This window comes from Planococcus citri, chromosome 2 (genome assembly GCF_950023065.1).
Source record: "Planococcus citri chromosome 2, ihPlaCitr1.1, whole genome shotgun sequence".
Taxonomy (NCBI): Eukaryota; Metazoa; Arthropoda; class Insecta; order Hemiptera; family Pseudococcidae; genus Planococcus; species Planococcus citri.
In genome coordinates, this window is record NC_088678.1 from 62,153,245 (window position 1) to 62,177,644 (window position 24,400).

General features: G+C 34.5%; 1 protein-coding gene and 1 long non-coding RNA gene across 2 annotated transcripts in view; both read right to left on the reverse strand.

Moving 5' to 3' along the window:
* Positions 1–5,343: 5,343 nt before the first annotated feature.
* Positions 5,344–6,102, reverse strand: LOC135836945 (uncharacterized). Its single transcript, XR_010557103.1, has 2 exons — positions 5,772–6,102; positions 5,344–5,591 (listed from the first exon to the last, which is right to left on the reverse strand). It is a non-coding gene; the product is annotated as an uncharacterized LOC135836945 (long non-coding RNA).
* A 4,939-nt stretch (positions 6,103–11,041) lies between these two features.
* Positions 11,042–24,400, reverse strand: part of ple (tyrosine hydroxylase ple) — a 29,515-nt gene continuing 16,156 nt past the window's right edge. The window contains exons 5-12 of the mRNA XM_065352035.1: positions 18,993–19,132; positions 16,837–17,020; positions 15,922–16,078; positions 15,613–15,809; positions 15,379–15,514; positions 12,077–12,203; positions 11,766–11,995; positions 11,042–11,305 (exon numbers count right to left, since the gene is read on the reverse strand). Of these exons, the coding sequence (XP_065208107.1) occupies positions 11,134–11,305; positions 11,766–11,995; positions 12,077–12,203; positions 15,379–15,514; positions 15,613–15,809; positions 15,922–16,078; positions 16,837–17,020; positions 18,993–19,132 (1,343 nt within the window). The 3' untranslated portion in view covers positions 11,042–11,133. The remainder of the gene's footprint in view (positions 11,306–11,765; positions 11,996–12,076; positions 12,204–15,378; positions 15,515–15,612; positions 15,810–15,921; positions 16,079–16,836; positions 17,021–18,992; positions 19,133–24,400) is intronic.

Below are 24,400 nucleotides of genomic sequence, written 5' to 3' on the forward strand. Positions count from 1 at the left end.
CGCGGATTTCCAAATTGTAAATATGGGTAAAAGTTTGGGAACCACTGTACAATGTGTATCCCTTCACTGGTGTAGAGAATGGGCAGGCTGTGGAGTGTGGACGAAGGCGATGGGCAATACACGATGTGATTTTTAACTCCAAACCCTGCTCCCTGCCGCCCTGATGTAGCTTTGATTCGAAATTTTCTGACTAGCCCATTAGAGAGACTGATATGATGTCATCGACGGTATTTATTTATTTTATTTATAGGGCGTTGGTTATTTAATAAACAACGCGGAAACTGACGTTTCGTTTGTCTCATTCCTTCCTTTGCATCGCGGACAACGGTCACCAAAAAAAAAAACATCAGTCATGGTTGAATCATTACCTACTTTACCTAGCTTGAATGTGAACAACAAACTATGCTGGTGAATAATTTGGCGAATTTTAGCCGATGACCGAGGTGATCGTCATTCGATGATGCACTCGAGCTGCGTGATCTTTGTATTTTAAATTTCTATTTTCATAAAATAAGCGATGCAATGAAAGCCTTGCAGGGTTTGAAATTAAAAAAATTGGTCGATTTTCGTATTCAGCACCCCCCCCCCCTTAAAGTGAAAAAAACTCAAAAATTGGTGAAATCGTAAATTATGTTACAAGTTGGAGAGTGGAGACCCAATCTTTGAGGACCCCTAAAGTGGCTCTTACTTACATTTGGTGATTTTTTTTTCGAATTTTATAGCTTCTCGATGTTGACAGAAAAATTTGATTTCGAAACCGCCAAAAAAAATCTAGCTTTCTGTCAAAATTGGCAAAAAGTTTCGGTTTTCGCTCTGAACTGGTAACACTGTCACTTTTTCGCGGAAAATTCCAAAAAATTACAAATTTTTTTTCAAAGTTACCCAAAACGCTTTTGCCAAGAAATCTCGATTTTTCGTCAAAATTGTGAAAAATTAGTCTAATTTTTTGGTCTAAAATTCCGCTAAAAAATGTTGGTTTTTTACTGAAAATTCCAAAAAATTTCAAGTTTTTTATGATAATTGAATAATTTCTAGGAACGTGTGATTCGATGTATGTATTTAATATACCTTATGTAGGCTAAAATCTCGCAATAAATTCAAATAATCTATAACATTGAAAGAGTTTTCAGAATTTTCTATGTTTAGAGGTATGAATGGCGGAGGTAGGGGAAATGTGTGTGGTGCTTTTCATAAAGATATGTCAGCATCTATTTTCAAGTTTTGGCGGTTACAGAAGTTGCCTACCTTTATTCTGTCAGGCGCAAGATCCATAAGAAGTGCCTTTCAAAGTTACGCAGCCTTTGCGGTTTGCGGTAACTTTGAAACCACCTTGAGATTTGCTTCGCTCAAAATCAAAAATTATCAAAAACATGAATATTCGCTTCTTGGTCGCTTGATACTTGTCAAGCACCTACAAAATGGTCCATATTTACTTTGAAACCAAATTAGTTATGATTTTCGTGATGAAAATGAATGAAAATTTCGCCAGTGATCCGAATATTTGAGCGACATTTTTTCGATTATTTTTTAGCTCAAAGCTGGTTCACGATTTTCAAAATTTTTAATAAAATGTCATGTGACTTATCGAAGAACATTTTTGAATAATTTTGGGCTCAACATTGTGTCGTGTTTATCGAAATTTTTGAAAAAGTGCGGTGCAATCTGCATTTATAGTGGATTAAAATGTCAACAGAAGATCAAAAATTTCCGTATCAATTTTTTTGAACACTTCTGAAGAATTTCTTGCTCAAAATTGGGCCACGATTTTGGGATGTGACATATCGAAATGAGTCGTAATTTCAGGGAAAAAACAGGAATTTCGACCAAAACTTTCTTTTGAATTTTGACCTAATGAATTGACTCAATTTCGGTTTTAAAATTCTTCAAAAATTCTCAAAAATGAGTTCTAATGAAGTATTTGATTTTCTGCTGAAATTTTAACTCAATTTTGATTAAACGCGTGACGCCTCGCTCGAAAATCATTCCAACAGTGACCTAATATTGAGCACATTTTTGCAAAACCGCTCACAAGCAGTGTAATTGAATTTTTTGCAAAATTTCAAGCCAATTTCGAAAGGTTGCATGACATTTATTTGAAAATAACCAATTTTGCGTTCAAAATTCTGCGAAAATTCTCAAAAAACGTTATCGCTGAAATATTTGAATTTCTCGCGAAATTTTAACCAATTTTAAGTTGTATAGGTCGCATGATACTTTTTTGAAATCTCCGAAAATCATTACCCAAATCTGAATTCAAACGTGTTCCTTCTTCGCGTTCCATTAAAATATAAGAAAGATTCAATATTTATTCATCCCCACCAGATTTATTTGCCTTCCAAATAATTGGCATTATTATTACTTGTAAGATATTTTTCGTGCAAAAAACTGTTGAGTTGAATAATGTTATACATAGAACGGTAAAGTGTATTCTCCAGGCTTATGTATACAGGGGTCGGCATAAGTTAATATTCATATTCAAAAACTGATGCATTCTTTTTAACATTCTGTTGTGTGTAATGAGTAGATGGAAGGTCTTGTAGGTAGTGCGTTGTGTTCGTGGAAGTCCCACCAACATTTTGGTAACAATAGTTTCATTCCCCGCTATGTCACTACAGAAAAAAAATTCATTTTTATTTGAAAAATTTTTCGTTTGTGTAAATCGGAATACTAACTTATGCCGACCCCTGTACAATGAAAAATATTACAAAATACCTTGATATTCTAGTTTTTGTTGACGAAATTACTCCAGCGTGAATATAGTGAATTCAATAACGAGTACCTTACTTAATCAATTAGTTATTTAACAAGAGGAAAACACTATTATAAGTACCTAATCAAATTAAAAAAGATAAGCACACGATTCAACGTTGACAATGCTAAGAACTCGGGATAGCGAAAACCAGATCAGTTGATTATCAACCATGTCTTCCTTGGAGAGTTTCATGGCAGGCAGGAATAAAATTTCGAACTCCTCAAATTCTGTTCGGAGCAGTGGCATGATTAAATCTTTTACTCTCAACTCTCGCATTTATTTTTCTGTAAAAAAAAAAAAAAAATACATTTCATTTTATTTTCCATTGTGAACCTATTTATCGAAATAAACTGTACGTCCCCTTCTCAAGCCTGCATGTAAAAATCGTCGTATAATGGATAGTGAACCAAAAAAAAAAAAAAAAAAAAAACGTAAATAGTGCGATGAAAATATTTAGAAATTTGACTTTGTTATGGTACTCTTTGGATTCTGTAGAAAATACTCAACATTCTGGATAATCCTGTCTCAAAATATGGAAAAAATGAGAATTCATCAGTATCGAAATTGAATTCGATGCGAGGCTGAGTATTTATTAGGGTGGTCCTTAAATGCATGACCAAAAAAATCACCATTTCTTTTGCTCCCAGCCCTCAAAGCGGTGACCTCTGGTGAGAAAATAATTTCGCATTTTTCATATTTTTCATTTTTTCCATTTTTGAAAAACTCCGGCTGCGGTGGGCTTCTCGATATTCAAAAACTTGAAAAAATCCAACTTCAAAGCAAAATTTTCGAAATTCAAAAATTTCAAGTTCTACCTATAACACTTTTAAAAGTTTCTTTTGAGTAGAATGAATTTTTATGAGGATATTTACCCCATTCCTAGAAAACCGAGACGGTCCCCTGGAATTGCTGAAATTCCTATCTTACTGGTACCTACATTAGACCTTAAGTATTTTGGGGGGTTAGTTTGGTTTTCAATGGAGGTGGCTAGAATCGTCATGAGGGTTCATTTTACTCAAAAGAGACTTTTTAAAGATAACAGAACTTGAAAATTGAGAGGCCCACCGCAGCCCAAGTTTTTCAAAAATGGAAAAAATGAAAAATATGGAATTTTTTTCTTACCAGAGGTGACCACTTCGGGGGAGGGGGAGAACATCCCAATTTCGAAAATAAGGACCACTTTAGTATTTATCAACATCCATTGAAACTCAAATTTTTCCCTCGCCCTTTCTGACTGCTCGTAAACACTATGCTAATCGATTGTGAACTGAATACTTGATTCACCTTCAGCTCGAACTGGAAAGAAACCTCTTACTAAACAGAAATTTTGTACAAAACGAACGTTTACACGGTTATTTTTTTCAAATGGGAAAAAAATCTCAAGAAATTAATTTTGTAAACATCGAACAGAATTCACGCGTTCTGTTTTCATTATTGATAGAAAATTATCTCAATCTCAACGAAGAATCTATCACTTGATTTTTGAGGACCAACTTTTAGCATAGATTTGATGAATTCGATGAACAGATAAAACAAAAAATACAACCTCGTACAAATAATTATTCGTATGTGCTCACTTTATAAGATAAACATAGGTCGGTTAATCAGAACTACTGCGTTCGTTCTAGTAGGTACTCACCAAATCTTTCATAACATTCGTAATGAGTGGCAGAAGTAGTGATGTTGTCTTGGAGAAATCAGCTTGCTAAGCAATGTTATCTGTGAATTCGTTTGCTTCATTCATTGAATGAAGCCAACGAGTTCAAAGATAACATTGCTTATCAAGCTGATTTCCCCAAGACAACATCACTAAGATTGCATGAAGCCAACGAATTGCCTTGGAAAATCTAGCTTGACGAGCAAAGGTATCTTTGAATATTCATAGATGATAAATTCCACGTTAAGATCGGCTGATATGAGAGGATTGAAATAGGTTTAGTTGCAGAATGATTGGCATCGGTAATGGATTAAAACAGGTGATAGGTTGCTTTGAGTAATTTCCCTTTGACGGAGTTTTCGTTCTGATTCCATATCTTCTTGAAGGAGTCGGATTTTGTCCTGTAAACACCAATTGAAAAAGAAAATCAAGCTTTGTTACTCAGGTAACATGAAAGGTGGTGAGAGGGATCTACTTCTACGCGCGGTATTGTTATTTTTGGAGGTGTCGCGATGATCCTTCCTAGTTTTCTCAAGCTCATATTTTAGGACTATTTTGCAATTATTGAGGATGAAAATGATCCCTAATTTCGGATCCTTCAGATTTTTCATAAATTTTTGTCGTGTATTCGAACTCAGTGATCCTCAGAAATGTCCACCATTCTCATGGATCATGATTCTGAAATTTTTCTAGGTTTTTCAAGCTTTGGGCACTATCAGTATGCCGCAAAATCCTAAAAGACTGTTGACTAGCTGCTCTATTTTTCAAGATAATGTGGTTTTGAATCACTATTCATCAAAACGTTGCCCATGTACATTGTACAATTTGCCGGAAGTGAATTCGATGAATAGATAAAACAAAAAATATTCGTATGTGCCCACTTTGTGAGAAAAACATAAGTCGTTTAAACAGAACTACTGCGTTCTAGTACTCACCAAATCTTTCAGAAAATTCGTAAGGAGTCACAGAAGTAACGTGATATTGCCTTGGAAAATCTAGCTTTATGCGCAAAGTTATCTCTGAATTCGCTGGCTTCATTCATTTTTTCTTTTGTTGAAGCAATATCCAAATGTTCTACTCTAGTAGAACATTTGGATATTGCTTCAGCAAAAGAAGAAATGGATGAAGCCAACGAATTTGATGATAACTTTGCTTCGCGACAATATCCGAATGTTCTACGATCTGGAAGCATTGAATAACAAGAAATCATTATCAACTTGAATGTAGTCCTGATTTGATGAATTCGATGAACAGATAAAATAAAAAATACAACCTCGTACAAATAATTATTCGTATGTGCCCACTTTGTAAGATAAACATAGGTCGGTTAATCAAAACTACTGCGTTCGTTCTAGTACTCACCAAATCTTTCAGAAGTAGTGATGTTGCCTTGGAGAAACCAGCTTGCTAAGCAATGTTATCTTTGAATTCGTGGCTTCATTCATCGAATGAAGCCAACGAGTTCAAAGATAACTTTGCTTATCAAGCTGATTTCCTCAAGACAACATCACTAAGATTGCATGAAGCCAACGAATTGTCTTGGAAAATCCAGCTTGACGAGCAAAGGTATCTTTGAATTCATAGATGATAAATTCCATGTTATATCGGTCGATATGAGAGGATTGAAATAGGTTTAGTTGCAGAATGATTGGCATCGGTAATGGCTCAAAACAGGTGATAGGTTGATCTGAGTACTTTCCCTTTGACGGAGTTCTCGTTCTGATTCCAAATCTTCTTGAAGGAGTCGAATTTTGTCCTGTAAACACCAATTGAAAAAGAAAATCAAGCTTTGTTACTCAGGTAACATGAAAGGTGGTGAGTGGCATCTACTTCTACGTGCGGTATTGTTATTTTTTGAGTTAATAGGTGATTCTTGGAACGAACTATCGAAGTTCTGTTGATGGATTTTTTGGTCGTGAGATAGGAAAGTGAGTGGCTTGAGGTACTTGAAGTGGTGGAGGAACGAACTATCGAGGTTCTGTTGATGGATTTTTTGGTCGTGAGATAGGAAAGTGAGTGGCTTGAGGTACTTGAAGTGGTGGAGGTTCCTTCCTAGTTTTCTCAAGCTCATATTTTAGGACTATTTTGCAATTATTGAGGATGAAAATGATCCCTAATTTCGGATCCTTCAGATTTTTCACAAATTTTTGTCGTGTATTCGAACTCAGTGATCCTCAGAAAAGTCCACCATTCTCATGGATCATGATTCTGATTTTTTTTCGAAATCCTGCCTCTCCCTCCATTACTAGAAATACAGTGGTGCCCAAAAGTCAGTTTACACCATCAAAAATCACATATAATTCAAGAACTAAGCCTCCTAAAGAAAAATTAATGACATTGATCTGATAGGAAATTTTATCCTCTAGAATTTTCTTTAGGGTCATTTTTCTCTAGGATGCACCGTTCGCCGGGAAAATCAACTTTTATGTCAAAAAACGTGAATTAAAAAGAAAAATGAAAAAAATTGGGGAAAAAACAGTTAATTTCAGATATTTTCAACATGATTACCATAATTGAATCGGTGGGTGCAGAAAGGGACCAAGTCACATTTTTGGAAATTTTTTTTTCACGGATATAGGGGTTTCAAAGCACGGCGGATCGACTGGTGATGTCAGATTTCCGCAAAACTGCCGGGAAAGTGGTATTTGGGTGCAGAAAAAGGGCGGATCCGCATTTATGACTTTTTTGTAAAAATTTTTAAATTCCTTGAAAAATAACTAACATTTTTGAGAAGACCATTTTTTGAAATTTAAGTTAATCTCTGAACTGCAAAATGATGAAAAAATTAACAACTTCGGCAAAAAGTCTTAGAACTCAAGAGGTTTTTGGTCAATTTAAACGAGATAGCAGTCTAAATGATGTACTTAGATGTAGAATCAAGCCCCATTCGTGCCCGAGCAATTTCAAAAGAAATTTTGTCGATTGGGTGCAGAAAGGGTCTAAGTCCCATTTGTTTAGGCAGCAACAGCGCCGGCGCACGTGAATATTTTTTTTTCTAAACAGTGCTAAAAATTGTGTCTTGGGGTCCTCTTTCAATGACCTTAAGCATGTTTAGCAAAAATTTTTGATTTTCAAATAAATCAGTTTTTTGTTATTCCTGAAAAATGCGAAAATGTGACTTAGTCCCTTTCCGCACCCACCGATTCAATTAGATAAAATATAAATATCTTTTAAAAAAAAACACGTCAATTTTTTTTTATAAAAACGTCCGGGGAGGTGCTACCAAAATTAAATTTTGTAAAAATGAAAAAAAATCGAATAATATGTCAAAATGTAGGTTTTTTGGGTCGAGAAACACGAATCTGAGGTCTTTTTTTTCCTCAAACGCTTTGGGGAGGTGCCACCAAAATCAAATTTTGTAAAAATGAAAAAAAATCGAGTGATATGTCAAAATGTAGGCTTTTTGGGTCGAGAAACACGGTAGTTCACTTATAAAACATTGAAATGGGCTGTTGAGTTCGTCCATTTTTTTAATTTTTCGCTTTTCGGTGGAGGTCATCAAACGATGTAAAATGGCGCAAACCGGAGGTCCCTGGGATTTTTTGCGGGCAGCAGGTCGTCACCCTAATACGTAAAGTATCTAACTCCATTTTTTCTCAAAAATGAGTTATGAACACCATCTGAATGGTGAACACTTCATATGGAACTTCCGACCTTAAAAACTACTTTAGGCCAATTCATTCGTGTACAATTCGCGTTCGAAGTCAGGAAAATTATCTAACTCCACTAAACGATAACGCACTGCTTATTTAGCTACGTGAAACTGTTTCATTTTTACATTACATGAAAATGAGTTATGAACACCACTTGAAAGGTGAACACTTCGTATGGAACTTCCGATGTTGAAAATTACTTCAGGTGAATTCATTGGTGTACCATCCACGTTTGAATTCGAGAAAACTATCTAACTCCACTCAAAGTGGCTTAAAAGGTGTCAAGTGAAAAAATTTTTTACCAAAATATTTTTTTTACTATAATAAATAACTTCAACTATGTAACACCCATCAATAGTTGATAATGCTGTTTTTCGCATTTCCTGAACAATTTACAAAAATGGAGTTAGATATTTTACGTATTAGGGTGACGAGGTGCTTTTGAAGATTTTCAGAATGGCTGCCAATTGTTTGCCCATGGCGCCACAATCAGTGTTGCCGGTTTTGGTGATGTGAAAAAAGCACATCAAAAACTTGTAATTCAAATTGAAGTATGAAGGTAGGAACTGAAAGTTGTACAAAAATTCTCAAAAATAGCCCTTTTTATAAAGAACAACATATCAAAAAACTGCGATGTTTTTGAGAAAATAATTTTTAACAATTGCGAGTAAATACGCAATTGGTGTGAAAAATTTCAATTTTTTCTTATGTATTGTGTAATTAAAAGAAGACACAAATAAAAGAGTAGAAATAAATTCACCATAAAAAAAACTGGGTAAAACGAGTCTGAAATGTGTAAATTAATTGATCAAAATTTGGCACAGGTTAGGATTTAGAAAGGAGAAAAAATTGAATCGAACTTGTCATTGGTACTTACTTCTAATATGTACAGACTACAGAGCTCCTAAATCGGAAGCGTATTACATGTTGATATCGGCATTTCCACCGCCACCGGTCGACCGATAGCTGTACGACTTGGTCCTCTTGGAAAGAAACATGACGCCTTTGTTTTTATGGAAATCGATGGATGAAAAAGTACGACGATTATCAACAGCCGGAGGACGATCTCTTCAACAAAAACGAAATCGGCGAACCACTCTCGAGTAAGAATGAAACTTAATTACGAGAACTGCACACTTGGACGATAACAACAGCAGCAGCAGCAGCCGCAAACCGGCCAGAGAATGTGTTAAACGGCGCGATAGCGATTTTAAAATGTACCAGAGAAGAGAACTGCGCGAATAATGTTTCAAGTTGGAAGCGCGTCAATTATTGAATCATTACCTATTACCTATTACCTATGTATGTACGTAGCTGGAATGTAAGCAACGAACTATGCTGATGAATAATTTGGCAACTTTTGGGCGATGAACGAGGTCATCGTCATTCGATGATGCACTCAAGCTGCATTTATAGTTGTATTTTTAATTTGCAATTTCCATTTTCATAAAATAAGCGATTCGATGATAGCCTCGGAGGGGTTGGAATCCAAACAATTAGTTGATTTTCATATTCAGCGCCCTTTCCCTTCATATTGTAGTGAAAGAAACTCAAAAAAGGGTGAAATTGGAAATGATGATAAACATTTTGAAGACCTGAGGTCCCCTGAAGTAACCCTTTTTTTAACATTGGTGATTTTTTTTGTTTTTTTAAATTTCATAGCTTCTCATAAATTTCATGTTGACAAAAAAATTTGATTTGGAAACCGCCAAAAAAAGCAAAAAACAAAAAATCTTGTTTTCTGTCAAAATTGCCAAAAAGTCTCGGTATTTGCTTCCAGCTGGTAAAAATTGTCGCCTTTTCGCTGAATATTCCAAAAATTTCCAAATTTTATTTTCTAAAGTTACCCAAAAGTATGACTTATTTTGGCAAAATTGCGAAAAAGTAGTGTAATTTTTCGATCAATAATTCCTTAAAAATTGTGAGAGTCTCGCTCATGTCCTAAAAATTGTCAAAAATTAGTGCTTTTCAAGAAGGCTAAAATTTTTTGTTTTTCTGCAGAAAATCTCTAAAAGTCTTTTTTTATTGGTAACAATTGAAATATAAATCACTGTTGCTTAACCACTGTTTTAATTTTGAAAATTTTCCAGAATTCTCGCTTTTTCATTCAAAATTTCAAAGAAGAATGTTTTTTTTCCAATAATTGATATCAATGTAAAATCAGTTTTAATCAAAGTATCACATGTTTGGATGTATGCGCTGCTGAAGTTGAGTACATCGAGACAATATGAACGTAATTGAAGCCCCCCACCCACCCCCTGAGGGGACTGGGACCAAACTGATTGCGCGTTTCTTATTAATTGAGTGGGTAGATATTGTGAAAAAAATTGAGCGGATACGAAAGACGTGACTTTCAAAATCGCATTTTTTTGATCGAATTGACATGGAATGACCCATTAGCAATCCTACTTTATTCTCAAAATTGTCTACAATTTTACTTTTTTTAAAATCAAAATTACAAAAAAAAACATGTTCTTTCTCGATAATTATTACCATCAAGTCCTGCTTCTTGCTGAAATTGTCAAAGTCTTGCTTTTATCTAAAAGATCTCAGATCTGTCAGGTGTATTAAACGGTTTAACCTCTATACTTGAAAAATCTATTTTTGGAGTATAAAACAGTGCGTCTCTTCGTAACGTATTTCTTTATTCTCTTGTTCTGCGGCATACAATAATTTTTGAATGGCTTCTCGGAGGCGATCCTCGCATTCTCTCGCCACCGCTTACAAATGCTTCGTGTAGCATTTTTCTAATCATACTGGTTTTGGCAAGTGGTAAATCCTATTTAGAAATGATTGATGCTTTAACAAGCGACGGCTGTACTTTTCGACATTCTGTATTCGATATAGACATTAAAGTTGCATAACCTTACAGCCACTTTTGAATTGAGAAATAAATATCCGCAATGCATGGTTGTAGATTAGTGAGAGTACATCGATGATCACTCATGTGTATTGTGTAAGTGTAATGAAACTCGAACCGAACTTGTAAGCTTTAATAATGAGAGGACCGGTCGTACATTAATTAAGCTTCATAAAATAGGTACATAATTAAACTTAATAGGTAAAGATTGTTAAAAATATTGAGATTTTAATTTATTGAAAGCCGTATTCAGATGTAATATTTCTAAATTCAGTTGATTCATTAGGTTATCTAATTTTTCAACCGAATCGAGTACTTCGACTCGCTGCGTGTGCGGATTATATCGAACTTCGAAAGGACGCGACATGTTGGATACCCAGCGTCTGCAATATTAATACATAATTCAATTAGTTATTCGTTATTATGTCAACGTAATACATACATAGTATTATGATACTAGGATGGGCCGTCTCTGACCTTTTTTTCCTTGAAAAATTGGAGGAGGATTCAATAAAAAATTATGAGGACACCTCGAAAAATAGCAGGAACAATATTTCGGATTCCTGACTTGAACCATCACTTTCTACCGGGGGTGGGGGGATCTTAAATTTTAAAATTCTATTTTGAGAACGAAAAACAAGATTTTTTGGGAAAAAATGGGGATGGTTGAAATTTTGAAATATGAAACTCGAGCAGAAAAGTCGAAAATTATTTTTCGTGCTGTCTTTTAAGGTCCATCACAACTTTTCAACAAATCTCCAATTTTCTCAAAAAAGTTGAAGATGGCCCATCCTTTTGTGATCACTGGTCACTGATCAAATATAAGAAATGTGTATTGCATACCTGAATTTTTCTTTGGCATCTTCGAAGCTTTCGGCAACGTAGTAAATGGGCTGATATTCTTGATCTTGGTATGGTTGCACGGCTGTCACATTCGGATCAAAAGGTCTACGTTCTGGTTTCTCGGAAATGGCGTGCAATAGCTCGCCGTATGCCGATAATAGACCAGCTCCGTAGGCTTTGATTTCACCCTTTTCTTTGCACAGTCCAAATTCAACTGTAAACCAGTATACCTACGCAGAAGATTTCATATGAGTACCTACATATAAGAACTAGCACTTGTGCTGATTAGGGCATTAGTGTAGTATACATACCGTCGACAATTTTTCAATTTCGGCGTCAGAAGCTCCCAACGAAGCGAGACCAATTTCTTGTGAAAACTGAGCAAAACTAGGATCGGCTAACAACGGCATGTGTCCAAGTAATTCGTGAATACAATCGCTACAAAAACAAACAAACAAATAATGTAATGTTAACCATTTGGAATATTTATCAGCTCGAAACTCGAGTTTCACAATAGGTAGAAAGGCTGAGTGCAATTTAAAATTCACAATTTTTGAAAATGGCTCAGTATCAAAAGTCAAGAGCTCAGTTGACTCTGAAGTCTCCTCATTCTCCAATTTCTTGCGAAAATGATCTGTTGTAGAGTTATTCAAACGCAACTTTGTAACTTATCAAAGTGGTGTAAAGTTTGGTGGAAATTCAAAATGAATTTTCATTCCAAAATTGGGTCTTGATTTTTGGAATTTTCGAAAAAAGTGTCATGCGACGACTTACGAGGTTCTAAGTTTTGTGACGAATTCAAATTCTGCACAGAAAAATATTTTTGAGCATGATTGAATAATTTTATTAATTCCACAAATTGAGTCATGATTTATGGGACTTTGTGAAAGTTTCAGTACGACCTACCAAAATGAATTAAAATTTAGACAGAAAATCAAAATTTTCCATCAAAAGTTGTTTCAAGCAATTTTTCCGAACAGTTAAATTTTGAAAAAAGTGAGAGGGGGCATATTTTTTGTATTTTTTATTTATTTTTTGCTAGGTCTCTGCGTTTATTTGAAACAAAATTCCATAATTTTTTTACTTCCAGAACCTTGCTAAAATGAAAAATATCCAATATTTTGTATCAAAACGAGTTAATAAAATTCTAACAGAGAGTTGAAAATTTACATTTAAGCTGTTTTTTAGTTCTTTTGAAGAGTTTTGAACATAAACTTGGTGTAATTTCAAGTGATTTTAATGCTTTTGTGACTGATCTTACAATTTGGCTTTCTCTTAATTTTCGTTAATTTTGGGTAATTTTCAATGATTTGAAATCTGTTTTGATGATGATTAGGCAGGTACGTCATAAAATAAAAATGTTTTCAAACACATTTCCATGCATTTTCAACATGTTTCACCAAACTTGCGTTATTTTTTTCGATTTTTGATGATTTTCTATTCATCCTTAGTGCTTTTTTGAGAGGTATGAAGAGGTTTTGGGAATGTTTTATGCAATTTCAGCTTGTCATATTATGTTGAAATTTAATCTGTATATTTGGAAGGGCCCCCGAAAGCCAATGCTAGCTCGAGGCAAAAATAATTTGGCCCCGTTTCTGGGGAATAAAATAAATATAGATTTTTTGAGAAAGGTAGGTGTTCGAATGAAAATTTGCCGACTGATGTAGGGAATACGTAAAATACCAAATCTGCCGATGAAGGCGATTGATATCATATTCATAGACTATATTATGACTTCTGAAAAATTTCATTTCCTGTTTTGGATTTTTGGGACTCCAGTGTGAATTTTTTTATTTTAAAATATGAAACAAATTAACCTGATCGAAGCAAGGACGAGAGTTATTGAGAATTTCATTTCGAGAGGGGCCTGAAAACGATGTTTTTTTTAGAGGAAGTTGATTCAGAGAAGAAGAAGAGGGCAATGTTTTTTTTTCATGCAAAGGATTTGTTTTTTAGCTTTTAGAATTTTAGAATTTGTAATGTTTGAAAATTTGTATTTCGAGAGGCATAAAAACCATGCTTTTTATGGGAGAAGTTTTTTTCAACTTGAAAAATTTCAAGTTTGAAAAAGAAAAAAAACAAGCTGGAACTAAGCGCAGGCAAAATCGTTTGAAAATTTGTTTTTTGAGAAGAAAAAAACTGGTTTCTTTTATCAACAGGCCCTTCTTTTACCGGCCTCTGCTCTCGATAGCCTTGCTACTTTGTAATTTTCAATCGATTCTGATGTTTTTACGTTGTTTTGACATTTCTTCCCACTATTTTATGCAATTTTTAAAAATATATCATGGAGTTTTTTGCACTTTTGGGTAATTTTCAAACGTTTTTGTGTGTTTACTCTGTGTAGTTCATTTCAACATTTTTTGGTTACACTGTTCCCTACATTTTCATCAAATTCTTCTTGAATTTTATACTTTGGTTTTTGGTCATTTTTAGTGATTTTTATGCTTTTTTGAGAATTTTTAAATATTGTTTTGATACGTTTGTAACACTTTTCTATGCGTTTTCCAAACGTTTCACTGAAATTCTTTCATTTTTTGTTAATGTATCCTTGTTTTGAAGCCACTTTCGAGATACTTAATTTAGATTGCAGATGGCTTAAAATGTTGTAATAATCCAATGTCAAAAATTTTTACAATTCAAAGAATTCAGTTGCCTTTTTGAGAAAAAGGTGCCATTTTTGGAAAAAGTGCCATTTTTGAGAAAAGGTGCCATTTTAAAAAGTGCCACTTTTAAGAAAAATGTGCCATTTAAAAAAGTGGCAATTTGAAAAAAAAATGTCAATGTAGCGTTACTTTTGTCAAAATAGTCAAAAATTGTCCATTTTTGGTAAAAATATCAAAATGGGGCAATTTTTGGTAAAATTGTCAAAAAGAGCTTATTTTTGCCGAGATAACCCCAAGAAATCGTGTTTTTGCCAAAATAGTCGGAAAATTCTGGTTTTTGTCTTGTCAGAAAGTGTCTGAGTCTGATGTTTTATTGAGACTTATTGGTTGTTTTTTTTTGTGTATTGAGAGGTGGTTTTCGACCACGTTGCATCCAATTTTTTCTAAATTCGATCAAATTTCACTGAAATTTTACCATGTTTTAATGTATTTTTTGCTGAATATTGTCGTCTTGTACTGAATTTTTACTTCTTCCTTGATATTATGTATCATGATTTTAATGCATTTTTGGCAAACGTCGCTAAAATTTCAATGCTCAAGATAATTCTTGGTAATTTTTTTTTTTATTGGGTTTGATCATAACATTTTTGTAACATTGTTACATGGATTTTGGTCTAATTTCTTTGAAATTTCAACATCGTTTGTCGATTTTATAGCGACTCGATCGAATTATCATTGTTTTCGAGTTATTTTCAGAGAAGTGTGTTGCAGAATTTTAAGTGCATTTTGTCAAATTTCGTTAAAATTTTATTGCGTTATGATAGTTTTCTAATGATTTTCATTTTCGATTGTTCGAAAGTGGTTCGTCGGCGTTTTACCCAATTTTCGTTGAATTTTGTCAACAAATTCGACTGACATTTTGTTTGTGGTCATTTCCAGTATTACTACATGTACTTTTACCAAATTTTCTTTTTTTTTTGGCGATCTTGTGACCTTCATTATATACTTACGGTTCGGGTGTGTGGAATGGTGTAGTTTGATGACGCACATATTGCGTACTTTGGAATACTCTAAATGCCAAACTGGCCAGAAAATCTCTGGCTGTAAGTAAGCCTGCCGCCGGTCGAAGTGTGAACCCGGTGTGCCCTGCAAAAGTACACGAATGCAATATCACGTGAGAATTTCCGAGTATTTTATTGGTGTACGACACTAAACAAAAAGGTAAAGAATTTGTGGAGGCTTACTTTTCAAAAAGTCGGACATTTCTTCCAACTGGGGAATTTTATCCGGTCTGAAAATGCTTTCTTTTTGCAAAAGCGAAAACACGCGTTGATATTCGATACAGAAATGTTTCGGCATCAAATCCAGCACCGTGTTGAATACAGCTGTCCACGTAGCCTCTTCTTCTTTGGTGTACTGTATACGCGGAATAGGTTCGCCGCTATAGCAAAAAAAAATTGAAATTAAAATTATTGTCCAAATACCAAAACCAAGCCTATATTTGTCACGATGCGGAAGCGGAAGCGCCATTGGCCACCGCACGATATACTTACTATTTATAATTGAAGGCTATGTTGGCGATTTCCTTACGACGAGCTCTGTAAAGCTTGTCCGAAAATCCAGGATGATTCATATCCAACTCCGGTTCGTATTTCGTCATCAAATGATTGCAATTATCTAAATCTTTGGCGTGTCTCGGAAACCACGGATCTGTGGAATAGTTACCGTGATCGTGTGAGTAATTTGGTTAATTATACGCCCTTCGAGGTTCCTACATATTTTATGTACTTATGGTATAATAAATAACGAAATTTAATCAAAAAGGTTCCTGCACATGCCTCACTCAGGGTCAAGTCCAACGAGTCATGTATCTCGACTGGGATAGTTTTGTTTTGAACCAGACAAAGCTAGATCGAAAAAGCACGAAAAAATGTATTTCAGGTGTTGAAGTTCATTTTTCGAGTTTTTGTAAATTTTTGAAATTCGGTTCAAAAATGTGCAAAATCGAAATTTTTTGAAATTTTTCGAAATTGGCCCAGGTAACTGAAATTTGGTATGACTCGTACTTTCAACCTTCCAAATTAATTGGAAACTGTTTCAAAACGTTTTGAGTAGTTTCGGAGGCTCCAGCAGATTTTTTAAAGTTGAAATTTCTGCAAATTTCACCCTACAACATTACAAAGCTAAAATTTGTTTTCAGCCTCCAATTTCAACGTTTTGAGTCGGTCGGATGTGATTTCTTGTCGTTCTGGAGCCTCCAGCCGTATTTTAAAAATTTTAGCTTTAAATTTTGATTTTCCAACATTCACCAAAAATCGAATAATGCTTTTTAGTTCTCGAAATTTTGGCTGGTTATTTATTTTTGCTTGTTTTTTCGAAATGGTCTGCCAGTTCGGAATCTCCTTCTCCCCCCCCCCCCCTCCTCCAATGTGATCGAATTTTGCAATTTTTACCGATTTCTTTCTTACCTTTCACGTTGATTTTATTGTCAGTTAAAATGGTGACTTCGGCCAGAATGGAGCTCTGTCTGAGGCTTCTCATCAATATGAGAAGATCTTTTCGTGATATATCAATTTTGGCCAGCACGTCGAATTGAGCTCCGGGTTGCTTAGACGGACGTGACTCTAAATGCGCGATAACGCCTCTTCCATTCTGAAAACCAAAAATCATGCTGAGTTAGTTGAGTATTTACATGAATTAAATAAGCAAATGTGCTCGAGACACACCCGAGCAATTTAAAAAAAATAACATTCTTTAATGCTTCAATAAAAATTGGGATTGATTTGTTCGCGAACTTATTTTCTCCTCTAAGCATAAATTCGCAAAGGAATGAATCGCTGAAAAATCCAATTAATTGTGGATAACATTTTTGAAACTGGACAGTTGAGCCTCGTAATATGAAAAACTGGACTCAATTCGTTCACGAACGATTTTCTGACAGCTGACAAGTCATTTGAGAACGATCGAATTTCTCCTAAATTAGATCCAGTGGAAGTAAACGACACATTTGACCTTTTCGAATTCAATTGTTTTCTCCTTGTGAAAAAATGATAGTCTACCCTTCACTTTTCCTCATAAAGGTATTCTGTCGAGTACTTGAGAAAAATCATCGTTTCGAATTTTCATAAAATGAATACCTATACATATTACTTGAAGCTCATGCAAAAGTTTATCACTCGAAAATTGAAAAAAATTCCAAAAAATAATGACTTGCCCATCAAACAAAGAAGCTGCGAAGTTTATATTTTCGTAGCCCATCTTTGACGACTGTTTCGATTTTTGAAATTGAATTTTTTATCATTTTTTTTTCTTCAAAAATTGGAGGCTATTGCGTGATTGAAAATGATCTCTGTATTATTGAAACTAGATCAGAAGCCCATGTCTTGAAACCATCATATTTTAAATTTCGAGCCTTGAAATTGATTTTTCGATTTTTGGAGATTTTTTCGAAAGTTTGAAAACTTTAAAAATCTGCTTTCAGGACGATTTTCAAACTTTTTACTGAAATATAATTTTTTTCGATCCTGAACCAATGTGAATATTTTTTAACATTCAACTACCACACATGATTGTCTATAATAGTTTGGAGCCGTTCTGAAGCCTCTGGCAATTTTTCAATTTTCTCCGGAACCTTCAAATCACTTTGGGAAGGCCTAAAGTGAACTTCAGCGTCAACGAGTTTGGTCGATGTGCTGATTGAGCCCCTTCAAGAAGTTCCAGGAGTACCAGTTCAAGCCACCTAAAAATAATTGACGAGGTGTTCGCTTTCCAGTAAGCACCAAGGAAAGTAACAAATGCTTAAATTCATTTTTTTGAAGCTTTTGGAGAAAAATGAAGAACCGCTGAAAGCTTCAGAATGGCCTCAAACTAGTAGTCATCGATGTGTGGGTATTGATGATTATTGAAAAAAAATTGTCGCATTGGTTCACTCAGCTTGAAAAAAATGTATTTCATAAAGAAGTTTAGAAATTGCTCTTGAAGTAGTTTTTTTGAATTTTTTAAATGTTCAAAAATTCGCTAAAAATGCATTTTATTAGGACATGCTTTTTCGATCTAACTAATTGGATTTGTTAAAAGTCGGAAGGTGTCCGTTCGAGACGTTCCTTCGTTAGGATGAAGATACCATTAAACAATCGTGACTTTACTTACATGCCTACGAATAGATTGTGCAAATTTAGAATCTTTCATTCACGAGAATGAGACTGAAAATTCTACCAAAGTGTTTCAATTATTTGATTGCTTCAGTTATAAATATTTGACCACTTTACTGTTGCGATTAAATTTTTTTTTTTTCAGTTTAAGTACATAAGACCACTTGGTCCTTTTTTTTCTGAGATCATAAATTTAGAAATCTTGGCTAGATTTTTCCAGGATTTGAAGGTATTGTTCCAAAGATGGTGTATTTTCTGGTAGTCGATAGTTCCACTTGATATAGGTACCTCTTTAACTTGAGATATGAGATTAAAAAGCTGCATTGTCGATGTATCGAAGGATGGATCTGGGTCCTTAAATACGGTAATCGAGAATTCCCTATAATTGTGGCTAAAGACGAATTTTGATTGCTCGCGTTCGAGGTGAGGTGTGGAAATACTTAATTACGATGTGATAAAATTGATCGACGTACTTCGACTATCTTGAGTATGTTGGCGAGTGAAGCGATGCCATCTTTCATGCGCAATAATAACGTAGTGCGTTGGATAGTTTCGATGGTTTCCGGAGTCACCGAGTTCTCGATCAACACCTCTTCTTCGGTCAGGCCGGCATCTGCAAAAAATATTAGCACATTGTTAACAACGTCATCGCCAATTGACCACAAACTTATTATTTCTAGATTGTTTTTGTTTTTAGTTTGAGTAGGTGGGTATAGGTATCCGATTTTAATTGAGTTGAAAGACCAGTAGTCTACGGTTTAGTTGACGAGAAGTGGTGAATGAATCGAATTTGGCTGCAATTTTTACATCTATAAATGTGAGTAAATCAGTTGATTTTCTGTCGTACGCTTGCTTATAATTTTGAATCACAAAAATGGTTACGCAGACGTCTTTATACGAGTATCAGAGTTCAAAGATTCTAAAAATTGATATTTCCATAATGTTGTGGAGTTCGTTCCTCCACACCCATCAAATCAAAATTCAAAAAACTGATCTCAGAACTGAGCAGAGTCGAATTTATGAAGTCGTATCTCTCTTCAATTTCGGGTGAAAATAATTTTTTTCAAGCATTTTTGAAGAATTTTAAGCCCAAAATTTGTGAATACTTTTTGAAATTTTTGAAAAAAATGTCATATCACTTGAGTATTAAATTCGGTTGAAATTTCGCAAAAAATTCAAATATTTGCAGGAAAATGTTTCTTGAGCATTTTCAAATTTTGAGCCCAGAATTTGTTGATGGTTTTTGGGAAAATGTCATGCAATAAATTAAAATCTCGCGAGAAATTCAAATAGTATTTTAATGGAAATGACCTTTCGGCATTTTTGAAAAATTTTAAACCCAAATTGCGGTAATGATTTTTGGGATTTTTTGATAAAATGACATGTGACTTATCAAAATGGGTCAAAATTTTGCAAAAGATTTGAATATTTGGTTGAAAATATTTTTTGAACTTTTTTGAAGAGTTTTGAGCCCCAAATTTGGTTCGTGATTTTTGGAGTTTCGGATATAACGTCATGCGACTTATCAAATTGGGTTAAAATTTCGCGAAAAATTTGAATATTTGGATGAAAATGTATATTTTGAGCATTTTTAAAGAATTTTGAGCCCAGAATTTGTCAACCTAATTTTGTGAGAAATTTCAATCATTTGAACGAAAATGTTTTTGAACATATTTGAATAATTTTGATCTCAAAATTTCGTCATGATTTTCGGAATTTTCGAAAAATTTCCGTGCAATTTACATACTCGTATTTCAGTGGATTGAATTTTCAACAGAGGATCAGAAATTTCTGTATCAATTTTTTTTATCAACTCTGAAGAATTTCTGGCCCATAATTGGGTCACAATTTTGTTTTTTTGAATTTTGAATGTTGACTCGAAAAATGGACTCAATTTTGGTCCTGAAATTCTTCAGAAATGCTCAGAAATAAGTTCTGATGAAATATTTGATTTTTTGCTGAAATTTTAACTGAATTTTGATTGGTCGCATGACGCCTATCTGGAAAATTCTTCAAATAGTGACCTAATATTGAGCACAAATTTTTTGTAAAAACGCTCAAAAACAGTGTAATTGAATTTTTCGAGAAATTTCAATCTATTGAAAATAATGACCAATAATTGTGCGTTCAAAATTCTCCAAGAATTCTCAAATAAAATGGTTTCTATCGAAATATTTAAATTTCTCGCGAAATTTCAACCCATATGATACATTTTCCAAAATACCGAAAATCATCGAGAGTCATGAGGCTCATGACCCATATTTGGGTTTAAAATTTCTCAAAAATTCTTAAAAAATTGTTTCCATCGAAATATTTGACTTTCTCGACTAATTTTAACACAGTGAGTTGCACGATACTCTTTTTGAAAATTCCGTAAATCGTGATCCAAATTTGGGTTGAAAATTTTTCAAAAATTCTCAAAAAACGTTTTCGTTGAAATATTTAGATTTCTCGTAAAATTTTAACCCATTTTGATTGGTCACATGATACTTTTTCAAAAACCTCGAAATCACCTAAATTTAAATTCAAAATTATTCAGAAATGCTCTAAAAACATTTTCGTATAAATGCATGAATTTTTCTCGAAAAACGAAAATAATTTTGGTTTTTCTCAGGGTCATATTTTTGGGGAGGGCGATGCATCTTTAAAATTCGACTGCGCCTAAATCGTTTGAGCTGTTTATTTGAATTTTGGTTCAATGCACGTGAAACTAGCTCCTTTGAGCTATTGATATGAGTTTTTTTTTGATTCGGGACTTGGTGACACCTGCGTAACCTGGTTTTTTAGACTAATCCCTCCTCTCTGCTGTTTAGAAAATGAAAAATTCATCTCCTCTGATATTTTTGAGTCGTACTCAACTCATGTAATATCAGAAAGATGAAGGAATTTTTCAGCTGCAAAAATTCCAGCCAAATTCTATTTTTAGTGCACTTTTCGCCAGTCAGATTATGAACTGACAAATTCAAGGGTCCATTATTGGCACATACTCGTATATTACATATTACATTTTACGTAGCACTTTTTGCTCCCATATATTGTAGGTGTATAAGTATGCAACCTACATACATTTCTACAATAGAGAGGTACTTATGCTTGAATTGAACTGCACTCGATTTCAGTACCACGAATAAAAATGGATGAGAAATACATTTCTACGAGGTAATCAAAATATCTGAGGCAAAAAAAAAAAAGAAGAAAGAAAATGAAAAAACTGAAAGAATATGGAAAAAAATAAGGAGTAACGACGGAAAAGAAAGAAACTGGAGGAAAGAAACAGCGCGAACGAGAGATGGTGGCTTCTTTGTAAATCGAGTAAAGTAATTTCCGGTACGAAAAGGTTTACGAGAAAATTCATTTCTAACGACGATATAAAAAGCAGAGGCTCGGCGGGGCACGAGCAGATAGGTAATCTGAATTAAAACGGATATATTGAAAATGTTGTCGAACGATGCGAAAGCATAAAAGCTTTCATATTAAATTAAAATGTTAAACGGGGCAAATTGGCTGCTATTTAGGACGCTCTTTATTAGAACGTTGTAAAATTGATTTCCTTTTGTAGCGGTGGCGTATAGTAATGGATGGCCTCCGTCAGCTCTCTGCCTCTTTGTTCTTCTTCTACAATATTTCGTCGTGTAAGGCAATTTTGCTTTCGAGCCAAGATGCGACGAGCGACGATGCAAGATGCATGATGTACTAGTAGGGTAGCAGGTGTGTGTGTGCCGAAGATGCACAAAATGCCACCGTATCATCTCATTGTACAATCTAGTACCTTACATCGTGTCAAATTGCGTTATTCTCAATTTCTCATGATACGATGGTATAGGCTTTTTAGGTCAGAAGAACATCAACATCCCTAAAATATCGTATCAGCAAGGGAAGTTTTGTTTGAAGACAAGACACTGTAAATGGATAAATTTTCGAATAAAAGTTGTGGAGCATCAGAAAAGAAAAATTTTTTGTCATTACAATTTTTCTCCTATAGGGGCCTAAATTTGATAAATGATGAGAAATCAGCTTAATTCGACCGTTGTGCTGTCTCTTCGTTGTCTTTACAGGATCGAAATATGACTTGAAGTAAAAAATATTAAATGATTTACCCTTGCACCTTGCTCTAAAATCGAGTGGGGGGGGGGGGTATGTTAACAATGGCTGAAAAGAACGTGCGATTTTTTGTGACTATTTTGTTCGTGAGGATTTTGGCGATGCTAAGTCAGAATTTCAACTTGGTTTTAAAGGTCCAACCCATCCAACTTCTACCCCATGACTCAATTTGGACCAGAAGATGAAAAAAAATGGTCTCCTAATCCTTCCGCAGGTATTTTATTTTACGTTGAAGGTTGAAAAAAAATTCCTATATTGTCTTTGTCCTCCTGTTCCACCTCCCAAAAAATACAGAATCAGATTTCCCACATTTTTGCAATCGAACGGTGCTGATTTTATAGCATTTTAACAAACTTACATCGGTACATGGATACGTCGAGAAGATGAGACGCCTCGACTACGACAAGATAGGCAACTGTTTCACCGCGACACGATGACAAGGTGAAACAGTGCGGGGTAAAACGGGCGAGCATCTATGGAGAGCGGAAGCGTGTGGGGAAATTTACCGCATCTACACGAATCGCATTCAATGAAGGTATAAAATCTGTGTGTTAAATCGTCAACTCGACGTAATATAAACGCTCATCTCATCGCACACCTGCCACTTTTATAGACGTATAATACAGGTAGCTAGAGCTACTGCCTATCTTATCATCAGTAGCTATAAGTTATAGCTACAAATAGAACTACTCTCAGTCAGAATATTTTTTATACGCAGGTAAATACAGGATGAATCCGGAGTCATCTGGTTAAATTAAAATGTAGATAGTACTCGAGGAGACGAACAAAAAACGTTATTATGATAAGTTGCCTATCTTGTAAAATGAAGGTGCTACGTGCTCCGCAAAACCGGAAATTTACCTATTTTGAAAAATTCATCAAAAATAAGAAAATGTTTGAATCATTCAAATGATGCCCCTAACCCATAGTATTCGAGTGGACGAACAAAAAATGTTATTATGACCAATTGCCTATCTTCAAAATTGAAGGGGCAAACCTGATTCAAAACTTCCAAATTTCGAATGCCCCAAATTTGAATTTTGAAATTGTGCTTGCCCCTTCAATTTTTAAGATAGGCAATTGGTCATGATAACATTTTTTGTTCATCCACTCAAGTACTATGGGTTAGGGGCACGATTTGAATAATACAAACATTTTCTTACTGTCTGCAAATTGAAGAAATTACCCCATTTTCGAACTAAAATTTACCTATTTTGAAAAATTCTTTTAAAATAAGAAGATGTTTGAATCATTTTATTGATGCCCCTAACCCATAGTACTTGAGTGGACGAACAAAAAATGTTATTATGACCAATTGCCTATCTTAAAAATTGAATGGGCAAGCACAATTTCAAAATTCAAATTTGGGGCACTTGAAATTTGGAAATTTTGAATCAGGTTTGCCCCTTCCATTTTGAAGATAGGCAATTGGTCATAATACCACTTTTTGTTCGTCCACTTGAGTACTATGGGTTAGGGACATCACTTGAATGATTCAAACATTTTCTTATTTTTGATGAATTTTTCAAAATTGGTAAATTCTTGGTTTTGCGAAGCACGTAGCCCCTTCATTTTACAAGATAGGCAACTTATCATAATAACTTTTTTTGTTCGTCTCCTCGAGTACTATCTACATTTTAATTTAACCAGAAGACTACGGATTCATCCTGTATACCTAATATTCTAACGGGGGGGGGGGGGATATCCCAACTCGCTCAAGAAAATTGCGAATCAAAGCTATGTAGATCGAAAGAGCATGCAAAAATACGTTATACCATCC